The sequence below is a fragment of the Halteromyces radiatus genome (assembly GCF_025201355.1).
Source record: "Halteromyces radiatus strain CBS 162.75 chromosome Unknown BX664scaffold_10, whole genome shotgun sequence".
Lineage (NCBI taxonomy): Eukaryota > Fungi > Mucoromycota > Mucoromycetes > Mucorales > Cunninghamellaceae > Halteromyces > Halteromyces radiatus.
In genome coordinates, this window is record NW_026251696.1 from 83,138 (window position 1) to 97,030 (window position 13,893).

At 32.8% G+C, this 13,893-nt stretch overlaps 6 protein-coding genes across 6 annotated transcripts; 3 read left to right on the forward strand and 3 right to left on the reverse strand.

Moving 5' to 3' along the window:
* Positions 1 to 128: 128 nt before the first annotated feature.
* On the reverse strand, positions 129 to 1,631 carry BX664DRAFT_342400 (NADH-ubiquinone oxidoreductase). The gene is made up of 7 exons (XM_051547132.1): positions 1,440 to 1,631; positions 1,138 to 1,251; positions 977 to 1,068; positions 752 to 898; positions 612 to 632; positions 367 to 534; positions 129 to 292 (listed from the first exon to the last, which is right to left on the reverse strand). Exons 1-7 carry the CDS (start codon positions 1,483 to 1,485, stop codon positions 260 to 262), a joined length of 621 nt encoding a protein of 206 aa, XP_051396166.1. The 5' UTR covers positions 1,486 to 1,631; the 3' UTR covers positions 129 to 259.
* A 134-nt stretch (positions 1,632 to 1,765) lies between these two features.
* On the reverse strand, positions 1,766 to 3,067 carry BX664DRAFT_342401 (uncharacterized protein). Its single transcript, XM_051547133.1, has 9 exons — positions 2,989 to 3,067; positions 2,809 to 2,928; positions 2,654 to 2,748; positions 2,496 to 2,581; positions 2,366 to 2,403; positions 2,195 to 2,299; positions 2,085 to 2,133; positions 1,976 to 2,028; positions 1,766 to 1,921 (listed from the first exon to the last, which is right to left on the reverse strand). Exons 1-9 carry the CDS (start codon positions 3,034 to 3,036, stop codon positions 1,817 to 1,819), a joined length of 699 nt encoding a protein of 232 aa, XP_051396167.1. The 5' UTR covers positions 3,037 to 3,067; the 3' UTR covers positions 1,766 to 1,816.
* Positions 3,068 to 3,167: 100 nt separating this feature from the next.
* Positions 3,168 to 6,783, forward strand: BX664DRAFT_36714 (Pep3/Vps18/deep orange family-domain-containing protein). Its single transcript, XM_051548553.1, has 12 exons — positions 3,168 to 3,371; positions 3,467 to 3,653; positions 3,713 to 4,264; positions 4,329 to 4,518; positions 4,594 to 4,756; positions 4,837 to 5,202; positions 5,253 to 5,660; positions 5,728 to 5,889; positions 5,961 to 6,101; positions 6,158 to 6,286; positions 6,356 to 6,477; positions 6,530 to 6,783. Exons 1-12 carry the CDS (start codon positions 3,243 to 3,245, stop codon positions 6,744 to 6,746), a joined length of 2,766 nt encoding a protein of 921 aa, XP_051396168.1. The 5' UTR covers positions 3,168 to 3,242; the 3' UTR covers positions 6,747 to 6,783.
* Position 6,784: 1 nt separating this feature from the next.
* BX664DRAFT_36715 (uncharacterized protein) lies at positions 6,785 to 7,407 on the forward strand. Its single transcript, XM_051548554.1, has 2 exons — positions 6,785 to 6,921; positions 7,009 to 7,407. Exons 1-2 carry the CDS (start codon positions 6,910 to 6,912, stop codon positions 7,366 to 7,368), a joined length of 372 nt encoding a protein of 123 aa, XP_051396169.1. The 5' UTR covers positions 6,785 to 6,909; the 3' UTR covers positions 7,369 to 7,407.
* Positions 7,408 to 8,607: 1,200 nt separating this feature from the next.
* On the forward strand, positions 8,608 to 8,775 carry BX664DRAFT_242588 (uncharacterized protein; the record flags this gene model as incomplete). The annotated part of the gene is made up of 1 exon (XM_051540236.1): positions 8,608 to 8,775. A coding segment is annotated over one exon (168 nt), but the record flags the coding sequence as incomplete, so codon positions are not given.
* A 1,304-nt stretch (positions 8,776 to 10,079) lies between these two features.
* BX664DRAFT_362230 (kinase-like domain-containing protein) lies at positions 10,080 to 13,444 on the reverse strand. Its single transcript, XM_051548296.1, has 9 exons — positions 12,878 to 13,444; positions 12,699 to 12,814; positions 12,504 to 12,612; positions 12,188 to 12,429; positions 11,941 to 12,072; positions 11,751 to 11,872; positions 10,993 to 11,696; positions 10,390 to 10,921; positions 10,080 to 10,320 (listed from the first exon to the last, which is right to left on the reverse strand). The coding sequence occupies exons 1-9, from the start codon at positions 13,350 to 13,352 to the stop codon at positions 10,170 to 10,172; spliced, it is 2,583 nt and encodes an 860-aa protein (XP_051396171.1). The 5' UTR covers positions 13,353 to 13,444; the 3' UTR covers positions 10,080 to 10,169.
* Positions 13,445 to 13,893: the final 449 nt, after the last annotated feature.

Below are 13,893 nucleotides of genomic sequence, written 5' to 3' on the forward strand. Positions count from 1 at the left end.
TAGATATCATCACTCCAGGTGTTATCGTATCACCATTAGAAATGACTATCATCATCCCATAAAACACCATTCAATTTTGCATTATCATAACATACAGACAACAATCGAAAACATGTCAAGTCACTTCATTTTTTTTTTTTTATACAAAAGAGAAAAACATTTTTTTTTATTACACTAAAGGAATATAAAAGGGCTAAGAGGGAGAAAGGAAAGGGAGAAAAAAAATATGACTAAAAGATAATAATAATGATGAACATGTCTACTTTCTATACCAAAGTTGAGTGATCTTGGTCTACAGAAGAAATATATATATATAAATCAAATTAGTAAGGATGATCATTTCTTTATTTGCTAGTTTTCACTTACTCTTCTCATCTTCTTTTGCAATTGGAAAATACCATACAACAAGGCTTCAGCAGTAGGAGGACAACCAGGAACATAAATGTCAACAGGTACAATACGATCACAACCACGAACAACAGAGTAAGAGTAATGATAATAACCACCACCATTAGCACAAGATCCCATAGAAATCTAATAAAAAAAAAAAAACAAAAAAAATATATATTAGAATATCTTGTATTTATTATATATTGACATAATGAACATACCACCCAACGAGGTTCAGGCATCTAAAATAGAGAGAAAAAAAAAAAAAGAGCAAAAAAAAAAAATGAGTGATTATGTATATAAGTATTTAGATTGATATTTTTTTTTCATATAGATGATCATCGAACATTTTATAATTTACCTGATCGTAGACTTTTCTTAAAGCAGGAGCCATCTTGTTTGTCAAAGTACCAGCAACGATCATCACATCAGATTGACGAGGAGAAGCACGGAACACAATACCAATACGATCTTGATCATAACGAGGAGTAGAACAATGCATCATTTCCTAAACATACCCAAAAAAAAATAAGGATGAATATAAACGATAAATTGATTCAATTTTTCTGTTGATGATATTACTTACCACAGCACAACAAGCCAAACCAAAAGTCATAGGCCAAATAGAACCTTCACGAGCCCAGCTAACAACACGATCAACAGTGGACAAAACGTATTCTATAATAATAAGAATAATAATGACAGTTAAAGATTCAAATTCTCGCAAATCATTTTATTATCCTTTACCAGCACTGTTGTTGGGGGTAACAGTAATATCCTTAATATCGTCAATGTTGCGAACAGCTTCAGTGGACATGGCTCGTTTAGGAGCTACCGCCAATACCTTTGGGATAGATGTAGCTAATGTATATAAATTAAAAAAAAAGAAAAAAAAAAGGTGAATCAATAAACAAGTTTCCAGATTTATTTATTTATTTTTTTTTTCATGAACGGAAGAACAGTCCATTTGGTTAAAGAATGGATATATTGGTATTGAAAGCTGATTTTCGTTTCGTTCCGTTCGTTCAATCATATATTTGTATACATACAAAAAGTTCGCTTAGCGAAGTGTAATCCAAGAGCAGTGGTTGCCATAGCGTCTAGTTATAATGAAAGGTAAAAAAAAAGAAGGGGAAAAGAGTGGGGAGAGTTTCAAGGATTAATAGAAGAAAAGAAAAACAACAAACGCAGGAAACTGAATTTTTTGATATAAATTTGAATCGCTCATATAAAAAAAAAAAAATAAAAAATAAAAAATATAAGCGGGGCCCTCGCAAATTGACACAGAGAGAGAAAAAAAAAAACATGTGCCCGGCAGTCACACCCTCCAGATTTTGACAGCATCCATCCAAATTTAAAAAGTTTCATATATATAGTACCTTTTTATTCTACATTATGATTCTATTCTATTCTATTCTATAATGATCTAATCCAAGTTGGTAATAAAACATCCAGTCTTATCAATGAATTCTTGTACAGGTATTCCTAATTTCCAATCGATATGACCAGCGCCCAGGTACATGACAGGAGGCTATATGATAAGAAGTTGAGATGAATTGTATATTGGATGGCTCTATGTACTTACGTTTAATCTTGTAACACATTCGGACATGATCAATGGAATGGCACTTTTCATACCTAGATGATATAATCGATGATGAATCAATAACTTGTAAATATAAAATATATCTTACCAATGGGACAAACACCACCCTTTTGAAAGCCAGTCAATTCCAAAGAGACCTAGATTTGCATTATCAATGAATCATCTTAACACTTTCTTCCTATCATTTTCTTTTCTTACCTTTGCGTCAGCCAATCGAAAATTGTAATTCTTCTTGCTGATTGTTTTATTAGTCAGTCCGCGTACATAGTTCATTAGCACTTGAGTGTTGACAGGGGAATCGTACTACGTAAAAAAAAAACAGAAGTCATTGGTATCATTGATGAGAACAAAATTCAACTAGTCATTTACCCGAGTGATGATACAATAAAACCTTGAATACAGAGGATCTATGAAAAAAAAATAAACTACAGTTTAGTCATATCTATTTGTAGGTAATCAAAATATCTTTTTTTTTTTTTTTTTCTTTCTTTTCTTTTACCTGATATCTCTGTATGAGTGCATCGGGTGTTTTCCATAATCAAACTTTTGCACATATGTGACCGAGAAGGTGCTTTAACTCGAAACCTAAAAATTGTTTTGTATAGAAAAAAAAATCAATATTCACACATATATTATTATCTATATATTTTTACTTACGCTCGTTGTTGAATTTCCCAATCGTAATAATCAGATTCAACAGGAATAAAACGACTAATATGGAACAAACCAAGTGACCTTAGTCCTTGTTCAACCTACTGAAAAAAAAGCAATCAGTTCAAAGTATATTCATAATATAATTATTAATAAATTACCTGTTTGACTACATCCGGTGCATTAGCAAGTACTTGATCATTATCACAACCTTTACTCCATTGTTCCATGTATTCTTTACTGTAATAAGAATAGAGACTGTTGATATCCGCTACCAATGACTTAGAAAAAGATATCAGTCATAGACAATTATATATTATATTCATGTTTTTTATCGTTACCTGTAATGTTTTTTGTTGAGTCAAGGTCAGGTCTTTGACAAGAGTCATCGTTTTACAGTGTAAAATAAAACGAAGAAAGGAAGGTAGTTTTGGAAACAAAAAAAAAAAAAAGAGATGTGGCGGGAAATGAATTTCCGCGTTTATTTCTTTCCCATCTTTTTTTTTTTTTTTTGCAGAAAGTGAAACCTTTTGTCACTTGCCCCCCTTTTCTCTCGTTTTTCTTCGTTATAGTTGCATTTCTTACAATATTCAACATGTCTCATATAGATGACTTTATAGAAGCATCAGAAACAGATAATGGTCCTGTCATGGCTCTATTTGGTGATCCATTTACTTCTTCTAATGGTCATACTAATGGATACGATGGTATTGAAACAATGAGGGTAAAAATAGGAAAAGAAATAGAAAAAAAAGAAAATTTATTTTACTTCATGTAATAGTTAACTCTTTTTTTTTTTTTTTATTTTATTTTATCTAGCTCGAAACTGGCTATGTCTCTACTGGATTTGGTCAAGTGGAACTTCCTATTTTTGTTCTTGATTATGTGCAATTTCAACTTCCAGCAAAGATAGTCGATATGGCGGTATCCAATAATATTTTGGTCATTGCCTTGAATACTTTTAGAATATTACGTATTGACTTGGATAATCCTCTTGAAGTGGAAGGTAAAATAATATGACCTATTGACGGATAACCTGACTGATTTTTCTTTTTTTTTTTTAAGATATTGAAATCACTCGAAAACCTAGTGATGGTAAAATTATTAAATTATTCTTTGATCCTACTGGACGACATTTGATTATTACCACTGATCATGAAGAAAACTATTACTTGTACGAAAAATGGCGACGAACGAAACAATTGAACAAACTCAAAGGTATTAGTATTACTTCGATTGGTTGGAATAAACAAGCGACTTTGGCTGATCCATCCACACGTGAAATATTAATTGGTACTAAGAAAGGTTTGATCTACGAAACTGTATTGGAACCCACCGATGAATTCTTTCGACGTGAAGAACGATACTTGGAACAAGTTTATTCTATTCATGAATCTACAATGCCTATCACTGGTTTGCACTTTGAACAGTTTCCTGTCAATAATAGGAAATATTTCGTCATGGCGACAACTCCTACTCGTATCTATCAATTTGTTGGTTTCATTAATCCTAGTAGTAATGGTACTCGATCTCCCGCTGGTTTTGGTGATGCATCCGAGGAACGTGGTGAAAAAGCTATCTTTGCTAGTTTATTTTCCAAATATGAAATCAATCCTGGTAATTGTTATATTGGCTCTTATCTTTTTTTTTTTAATTTTTTTTTTTAATTTATATTGAATAGGTTTCCAAGAATTACCTGGTGAACTCCCTTATAGTGAAGTTCATTTTTTTAGTCGATTTCATGAAATTCAACAACAAGGTGTGGCTCAAACTTTTGCTTGGTTGACAAGTCCTGGTATTTATCATGGTGATCTTATTTTTGGATCTCAAAATGTTGGCGATAGCGTCATTGACAATGTACAGTTGGTCCAGTAAGTAAAAAAAAAAATAAAAAAAAATCAGAGTTATAATAAGATAATAGGATACTTACTAATCTCCTATTATAGATACCCTTCTGTTCAGTCAGATGATGAAGCTGGACAACTTGTGATGGAATTTCCTATATCTGTGGCATTGACAGAATTTCATTTTATTTTACTTTATAAGGATCGCATGAGAGCCATTTGTCAATTAAATGATCAAATTGTCTATGAAGAAATGTTACCTTTGGTAAGAAAATAATAATAATAATAATAAAAAAAAAGGCATTTTAAATGTTGGTTTTATTAATAATTCATTTTATATATTAGAACTATGGAGAAAATGTGATCGGAATGGCAGTGGATGATACAAAGAAAACTTTCTGGGTATATACTTCCTTATCTATGTACGAATTGGTAATCAAGAATGAAGAGCGTGATGTTTGGAAACTCTATTTGGAAAAGAAACAATACAACATGGCATTACAATACTGCAAAGATCCAGCTCAGAAGGATAAGGTATACACTGCTCAAGCGAAGGATTATTTTGGTCAACGTCGATTCCAGATGAGTGCAAAATTCTTTGCTGAAAGCACTGTGCCTTTTGAAGAGGTGTCTCTCAAGTTTATTGAGCAAGATGAAATGGATGCCTTAAGAATTTACCTTGGAAGCAAATTGGCTAGACTACAGAAAAAGGTATGTGATATATAGATCTTGGAAGAAATTATCTGATTTTTTTTTGTCAGGATCGATCTCAAAAAACAATGCTGGCAACATGGTTGGTAGAAATATATTTATCAAAACTGGATGAACTTGATAATTTGATCTCTTCGGCACATTCTCTCTCATGTAACAGTAGTAATGTAACAACAACAAATTTACTTGCCACAGCAAAGGATGCAACAAATGGAACTAATGATGATCTCGCACACTGCAAAGAACAACAAGAAGATATTGTCGATGAATTCAGGACGTTTATAGAATCACATAATGCTCATTTACATGCTCCTACAACGTTTAGTTTGCTAAAAAATCATGGACGCAACGAAGAATTATTATTTTATGCAACATTAATTGGGGACTATGAACAAGTCATTAATTATTGGATTATGGAGAAAAATTGGAAGAAAGCTTTAGAGGTTTTAAGCAAACAGGTAATTACAGAAGAAAGTATATTGGATAGAATGAAATAACAAATCCACTTTTTTTTTAATTTTTTAGAACAAGACGGATATCTTTTACCGATTCTCACCAGTGCTTATGGAAAACGAACCTTATGAAACTGTGAATATATGGATGAGACAACCAAATCTGAATCCGCGACGTTTAATCCCAGCTCTTTTACGATATGATCATAGCAAGTTGGCTGAAAAGTCATTACCAGTAAGCACATTCAAAAAAAAAAAAGTGTGGAATGTTTTTGATGACTCAATGTACATATTGATTATCACCAGAATCAAGCTATACGATATTTATCATTTGTAGTATCAACACTTGGTAGTACGGATGCTGCTATTCACAACTTTTTGCTTACTCTTTATGCAATTCAATCCACTCAAGATGAAACGGCATTGCTGGCCTTTTTGAAGAATGAAGTAAGGGAAGAAAAAATACCAAAGAAAAAAGATTCTGATCATCCATTTTGATTTAGGGACGGGAAATGCATTACAACTTGGATTATGCATTACGGTTATGTAGTCAAAATGGACGAACCCAAAGTTGTGTACATATCTATAGTCAAATGGGATTATATGAAGAAGCTGTTAATTTGGCCTTAAAGGTAATTCAACAATAGTTTTGCATCGATTATTTACCTTTTTTTTTTTTTTTTTTTTTTTTTTTTTGTTAGAACCACGATATTGAATTGGCTTGTATTAATGCAGACAAACCTGAAGATGACGATGCATTACGAAAGAAATTATGGCTGACTATTGCTAAACAAGTAGTTGCTGAAAACAAGGATATTAAATCGTAAGTTTGAACTTCCAATATACAATGAATGATACTGATATGGTAATGGTAGGGCTATGTCATTCTTGGCACAATGTGATCTGTTACAAATTGATGATGTTCTTCCATTCTTCTCTGAATTCTTGATGATTGGCGATTTTAAAGATGATATTTGTACAGCCTTGGAAGATTATAACAATGAAATTGAAGATCTGAAAATGGAAATGGATGAAGCTACCAAGAATTCTGATAATATTCGTGTGGACATTCGGGATTTACGAAGCCGGTAATCAAGGAATAGATAAAAACACAGATGATTGCTAATTATTTGTTTTTTTATTTTATAGTTTTGGACTTGTGAATGCAGTTGAAAAGTGTTATATTTGTCATTATCCATTATTATCTCGACAATTCTATATCTTTCCATGTCAGCATGCTTTCCATGCTGAATGTATGATTCAAAGGGTAAGTAAAAAAAAAAAAAAAAAAGAATGACAATGATCTTTTTTTTTTTTTTCTAATAATCATATTTTTTTTTAAAAAAAAAATTAGATAACACAATTTTTACCTCCACGATCACTTCGACGTTTAGCACAATTGGAAGAAGCATTACATCCGTCTTCGCCAACAACAGCACCATCAACAGGACTCACAAGCAGTATAGCGATGACTGGACCAGCTACGAAATGGATGCATGCAGCAGCAGGTGCGATCTTTTCAGGTGATAGCACAACTGATGTAATAATAGATACCAATCATTCGGCGGAAGCAATGAAGGAACAATTGCAAGAAGAAATGGATAACATTATAGCTAGTGAATGTGTACTTTGTGGTGATACCATGATCAAATCTATTGATCAACCTTTTGTGAATGATGAAGAAATGGATGCAATGACTGAATGGGCTATTTAATAAAAAAAAATATATATATTTTTTTTTGATAAATATGAAATGAATTTGATTTATGATTATTATGATTCGGTTATCTTTTTTTTTTTTTCGTCCCACAATTCGACGACGAATATCGGTGTTATGAAGTAAGAAAGTTTTCAGTGCAGGAGTTTTGAATCTTTGGATCAGAATAAGCTACTGTGCGGCAGCTTATTCAATACTCGTGTGTTACTCGTAAATCGATTTTCACCATGGATTTAAAGAAGTGTCTAACCGAGTAAAGAATGATTGGATGTCTTAGTGCTCAATGTCTATATCTGTTGGAATCTGATGTAGGAGGGCTGGTGATTCATACAACTTTTCAAAAAAAAAAAAAATGAAAAAAACCCGGGTTGTACAAAAAAAAAAATCCTCCCGCAGAATGAAACTGTCAATTTCTTTTTTTTTTTTTTTTAGCTTTTTTTCTTTTTTTTTGCCAGACAAAAGAAAAAAAAAATTTCCTACATTAAAGGTTCGTTTATTCTTCTTTTCTCTTTTTTTTTTTTTTTTTCATAAAATGTCGATATCTACAACCATCCATTCATCCGAAATATCTACCATGATCCATCCTTCCAATCTTTTGTCAATGAACCATACCATCGTGACGAAGCCACCTGCTTTATCCAACTCGGTCATCATCATCAATGGTGTTTACGATCGGGTCCATCAAACCGAATCGAATCATCATCAACAAAAGAAATTTTCTTGGTTTCATTCCATTTTACGAGATTGGAGACAATATTGTTTTCGACGTCGTTATTTCCGTTATAACATGATGTAATTGGCGGGAGAAAAAAGGAGTCGGAGGGTTTCCATGACAACACTACTGGTTTTTTCTGATCTCCTTTCCATCATGATCTTTTCAGAAAGGTGATTTTTTTTTTTTCGATCATAACTTTATCATGAGCCATGGCACGTTTTTTTTTTCTTTTTTTTTTTTTTTTTTGACGTAAAGGAAAGAAAAAAATCTAATGTTTTGTTTGAATTACAGATTGAATGAAAACTAGAACAACTTAGCCAATGTAATGTGTTTATGGCTCCTTGCATAAATGTATTGGTAAGAAAATGCAAGGAGGTTCTTTACCCCTCTCAAAAAAAAAAAAAAATAGTGGATATATCGATCGTTATAAACTCTTTTCTAAATTACATTATTTTTTTTTTCCTTTTTCATTTTTTTTTATCATTTTTTTTTAAACTATAAATATGATTTCATTCACACAAACTTGGCATCGTATCACCAAACAATTGAAAAGAAAACGTTCTTTTCATTCACATGAATCATCCAAGGCTGTTCGTTTTTATGGTATTGATACTGTCTTTTATACTCATAGTTCACTTGAATATGATCGTACTCCATCAGCAGAATTGAATGAAGAAGATGATATCGATGAAGAAGATGATATCGATGATGATGATGATGACGATGATGATGATTATGAAAGCATTCCTGAACATTTACCTGCCGAACCTGCCAATATCTTTACTCATTCTTCCTTTTTATCAACACCATCATCTACTTCCTATTGTAGCGAGAAAGTATTGGTGATGGATCATCCTTTAGGTTGGGAAAAGGCTTGAAAAAAAAATCGTCTTCAGGTTTTTTTTTTTTTTTTCACACAAGGAAAAAGGATCTGCAAACAACATGCAATGCAAGTTCAAAATCATTCGACCTTTTTTTTTTGATGATTCAACTGCATCATCGTCATTATATCAATTAATAATCAATCTCCGTGCTTTATTTATACCCATAACCTTGATCAACTTCTTTTATGCATTCTTTTTTTTTTTTTTTGCTGTATTTTTATTTATCTTTGTTTAATAAACTCTTTATTGAATAGTATCTTTTGTCTAGTTGCAGAAAGAAGGAGAGGAAGTTTGAAACAGCCTTCTTATATCATATACTATGCATACAAATCATTTACTATTGTCAGATTTTGGGAGATAGGAGGTTTGAATCACTTGAAAAAAAACCTGTAAGGAAATGTAGGGTATCATACATAAGTTTGTTTTTTAATATGGTAAAGGACAAGAGATACATTCATTTTAACTAATTCGTAGATTCTTTTTTTCCAGGAATAATAATAACAAAAAAAAAAAAAATGAATCATCGTGGATTGTCAGACTCAAAAATGATTTTTTTTATTCTGTTAAACCTTTTCCCTTTTCTGACCATCATGGGATTCTTTTTTTTCCTTTCTCTTTTCCTTTCGCATCGCTTTTTTTTTTTTTTTTCATAGTTCTCCTAGACGCATCAATGGACTTACAGCAGGGTACAGAAAGATGGATAATGTGATCAACAGGAAGGATGGAATCTAGTGATATCAACGGGGGAATAGGGGGGGAACTGAGTGGACTAATACAACATTTGCGAAACAAACATACCTATTGATCAGCCTCGTCTCATTGGTAGCTCTCCCTCTTATCTAGCTCTTATCATGATGATTCTTTCATTAGGATTTACAGTAGGCTTTATCAGTATATCTGTTTGATTCTTTTGTATTATATATATATTTTTTTTTTAAAAAAAATACGACTTTTATTCGTCTTGTTATTGTCATATTATATTATACGATCATGATCATATATCCATCCTTCCATTATCCCAATAAGCATTATCATCATTGATCATAATAAATTATTATTTAGTTTTATTTCATTTTTTTTTTTTTATACACGCATTTATAAAAAGAGCTAAACTATAAAAATACATAAACCACTCATTTGGGCACAATAAGTAAAAAAAAAAAAAAAAAAATGAGAAAAGGTAACTAACGAACATAATACTAGGATGAAGAGGAGCCTGTTTGTCTTTGTAGTTGTTCCACTTCACGTCGTAGAGCGTCATTTTCCTTCATCAATCTACTGCGTTCTTCCATGGACGCCGATAATAACTGTTGTAAATGATCGATGGTGTCTTGTAAATCTGTTGATGATCTAGAAAATAGGATAAAAAGGGGGATGTTGGTTTTATTTATTTATTTATTTATTTATTTTGAAGTGTACCTTTTGTGTTCTTGAGAAACCAATGAATCGATTTGCCGCTTAGATGGATCAGTACGATTTTTGATACCGAGAGAAGGACATGGTAAATAGGATTGAGAACCAAGTTGGGTCATTACTTCTTGTAATAAGACTTTTTGCGCATCAGTTTGCTTGAGTAAAAGTTCCATTTGAGGGTAAATCTGTTCACGAGTAAATGTAATTGAATCCATCGTAGTATTGACAACGTTATCTGATGATGATGATGTTGTTGTTGAACGTCCAGTCAATTCAAAACGTCCCACTTTTCTTGAATCATCTTTACTGTTGATATTGTTGTTACTGTCGTTGTTAACCATGCTGCTGTTGTTGCTATTACCACCATCTCCAGTGGCCTTTTCCACGGAAAATCGTCCAAGTTTTTGTGGTTGTGGCTGTAAAGAAGAACGAGAAGATTCACGAGAAATGTCGATGGGCGTATGTTGTTCTAAAAACGTGGTTGACGTTCCTGTTGAATTGGATGTAATATGTTGCACTTCAAACCTTGATTTCCTCTCTAAAATAAATAACAATAAATTACATGAGTAGTAAAGTAAATCAATCCAACAAATATATTTATATCTGTACCAGAGAAATTCTCACAACTTGCTACTCTGTTCAGAGGACCTGATATCGAATCCGAATGACCAGTTAAATGACGAGCCGATGATGCTGCAAGTATTGAATCCGGTGGTATCCGATCACATTCCATGCCAGGCAATTGCAATGAGTAACGGTGTTTCGTGCCGGTGATATCTTTAGATGTGTCATGGTCGTCAGATGAAGTAGTGTTTCCTCCTTGAGATAACATGATGGAGGTTGTTGATCCAGTGGTGGCACCATGATCAGAATCTTCGATGATGAATCTTGACTTTTTTGTTGTGGCAGCTGCAGTGTTGGCAATATCGGGTAAACAGGACGGATGAAGGGGAATATCGACGGCTCTTGTTACACTAGTGCTACTACTTCTATCACGAACTATCACATCGCCAAAAGTGATATGTCGTCTTGTTGGTTGTTGAGGAGGAGCTGTTGTCGTTTCTATGGGTGTTCTTGTTGGAATCTGTCTTTCGATATCGTGAGGCAAAGTCTTCACAGTGTTGGCATCTGGGAGAGGGGTATCATCGAAATCCCATTGGTCACTTGATTCAATAGAGACACGCTTTTGAGGTAAGGTCTTATGTGGGCGTTGATCCAAAGGCAACACCTGACTAAGAATGGCTTTGCACAGGTATTCTTTTTTCTTGCATTGTTTGAAAAATGGATGTTGTAATAACTTTTCTGCAGATGGCCTAAAAAAAAAAAGCGGATGAATAAATGAGATACTACTTTTAATAAGAGTTTACCTAGAGTCCGGGTTCTTTTGCAAACAAAGATCAATCATTTCTTTGAATAACTTGGAGTATTTATATTTGGTATGTACGTGTTCCAGAGTAGGAGGAGCATTTGAGAGTGTCAGTTTGAGAACCTATAAGTAAGACAATATGATCATCAATAAAACAGCATTCCATTTCTTTTTCTTTTTCTTTTTCTTACCTTCATGGGTGGGTATTTGGCAAAAGGAGCATGACCAGTAGCAAGTTCAAAAGCAGTAATACCAAAACTCCAAATGTCAGCCTTAAAGTCATAACCTTCTTGTTCCATCACTTCAGGCGCCATCCAACAAGGCTATGATGTGACGAATAAAAAAAAAAAAAAAAGAAGGTTTTGAGCCACCATCAAGGGAAAAAAAAAGGAGGGAAACAAAAGGGCAAACAAAGGAGATGTCATATTTGGTACTTACAGTGCCAACAAAAGTTTTCCGTAAATCACCTTTTTCAGATAAAGAACTAGAAACACCAAAGTCAGCCAATAGAACAGTACCTTGATCATCCATTAATAAGTTTCCAGCCTTGACATCCCGATGAATATGTCCGTTCTTATGCAAATAAACCAATCCTTCTAGGGCTTGTTTTAAAATGGTGGCAATACTAAATTCATCAAATCCTTCACGAAACTTTGTCTTCATGATATCCAAACAAGATCCTATATAATAATCATGAAAGGATTCAGTAAAAAAACAAAAGATGGATTTTTGTTTTTTGCGTAATATAACTAACCAAACGATAGATAGGGTGTAATAATATATAATTTTGATCCATTCACGAATGAGCCATATACCTTGAGAACATTTGGATGTTTTGACAAAGCCATCAAAGCCGTTTCCCTCTATTAAGAAATAATAATAATAATACATATTGATAAAAATAGATGAGAATCTTTTTAAACTGACAGTAGGAAGGGAAGACTCTTACACGTAGTTCATCAATTTGATTGCGTTCAAACATATCAAGATCAATCATTTTCAAGGCAACACGTTTATTCATTGGTAAGTAGATAGCACTATAAACAATAGCAGAGGAGCCATAACCTCATAATAAAAAAAACTAATGTTAATTAAATCAATATAGTGATATTTCCAATGGAGATTTACCTATAGGATCCTTAATGTCAAAATCGTCATATTTATTAGCCCAATTGGATTCTGATACTTGAGATAATGAAGTGGTAGACGCGTTGGTGAAAGTTGTTGTTGGATAAGGAGAGAGCTGAGGAGGAGTTGGATTACCATAAGGGGAAACAAGAGTAGGATTACCATCTTGTTGTAAGGTCAATGCTGATAACTTGAGATGTAAGGCTTCAGATACACTGGACATACGTTTTCCCATCATGGTGTGAGTAGCAGAAGAAGGACGTCGAGAAGGGGAAGGACTAGCAGAAGGAGTTACCATAGACCGAATGATACTTCCTGCACGTGAACGAGAACTTGCTATTGTTACTGCTTGATTTGATCCACCTGAGGTTGCATGTTGTGATGATATAGCGAAAGAAGAATCAAGAGTAGGCTGAGTTGTAGGTGAAGTTGGTTTTAATAAAGACATTGGATTTTGTAGACTTGACTGTGACATTATGGAGTAAAGTTTAGGTTATCCACGATGAATTTTGTGGGACCAAAAGTTCATCCGAGTTGACCTCAGTTCCAAGATAGAAAAAAAAAAAAGTTAAAAAGAAAAAGAAAGAAAGTAGAAAAAAAAGAAAAAAAAAAGAAGAAAAAAAAAAAGGTAGAAAGTGAAAAGTGAGCGCAAAAAAAAAAAAAAAAAAAAAAAAAATTCTCAGCTATAGTTGATTTTTCGTTAGCTTGCTTCTGAAGATGGAAATTATAGTTACACCGAATTACAAAACAACGTCCTACGGGATTTAATATTTCAATGATCTTTGTTATGTCTATCCAATCAATTTCATATTTTATAAACTCTATAATTTATATATATAATGATTACTTTTTGATTGAAATAAATAAATAAATAATAATAATAAATAATAATTATGTATTTATCTTGGAGGTAGATTTATGTACCTTTTTTTTTCTCTTTTTCTTTTTTTTTCTATTTTTCAAACCTATATGCTTCAAAGAATGTATTTGATTGGTGGTCCCCTGAATTCTCGGGA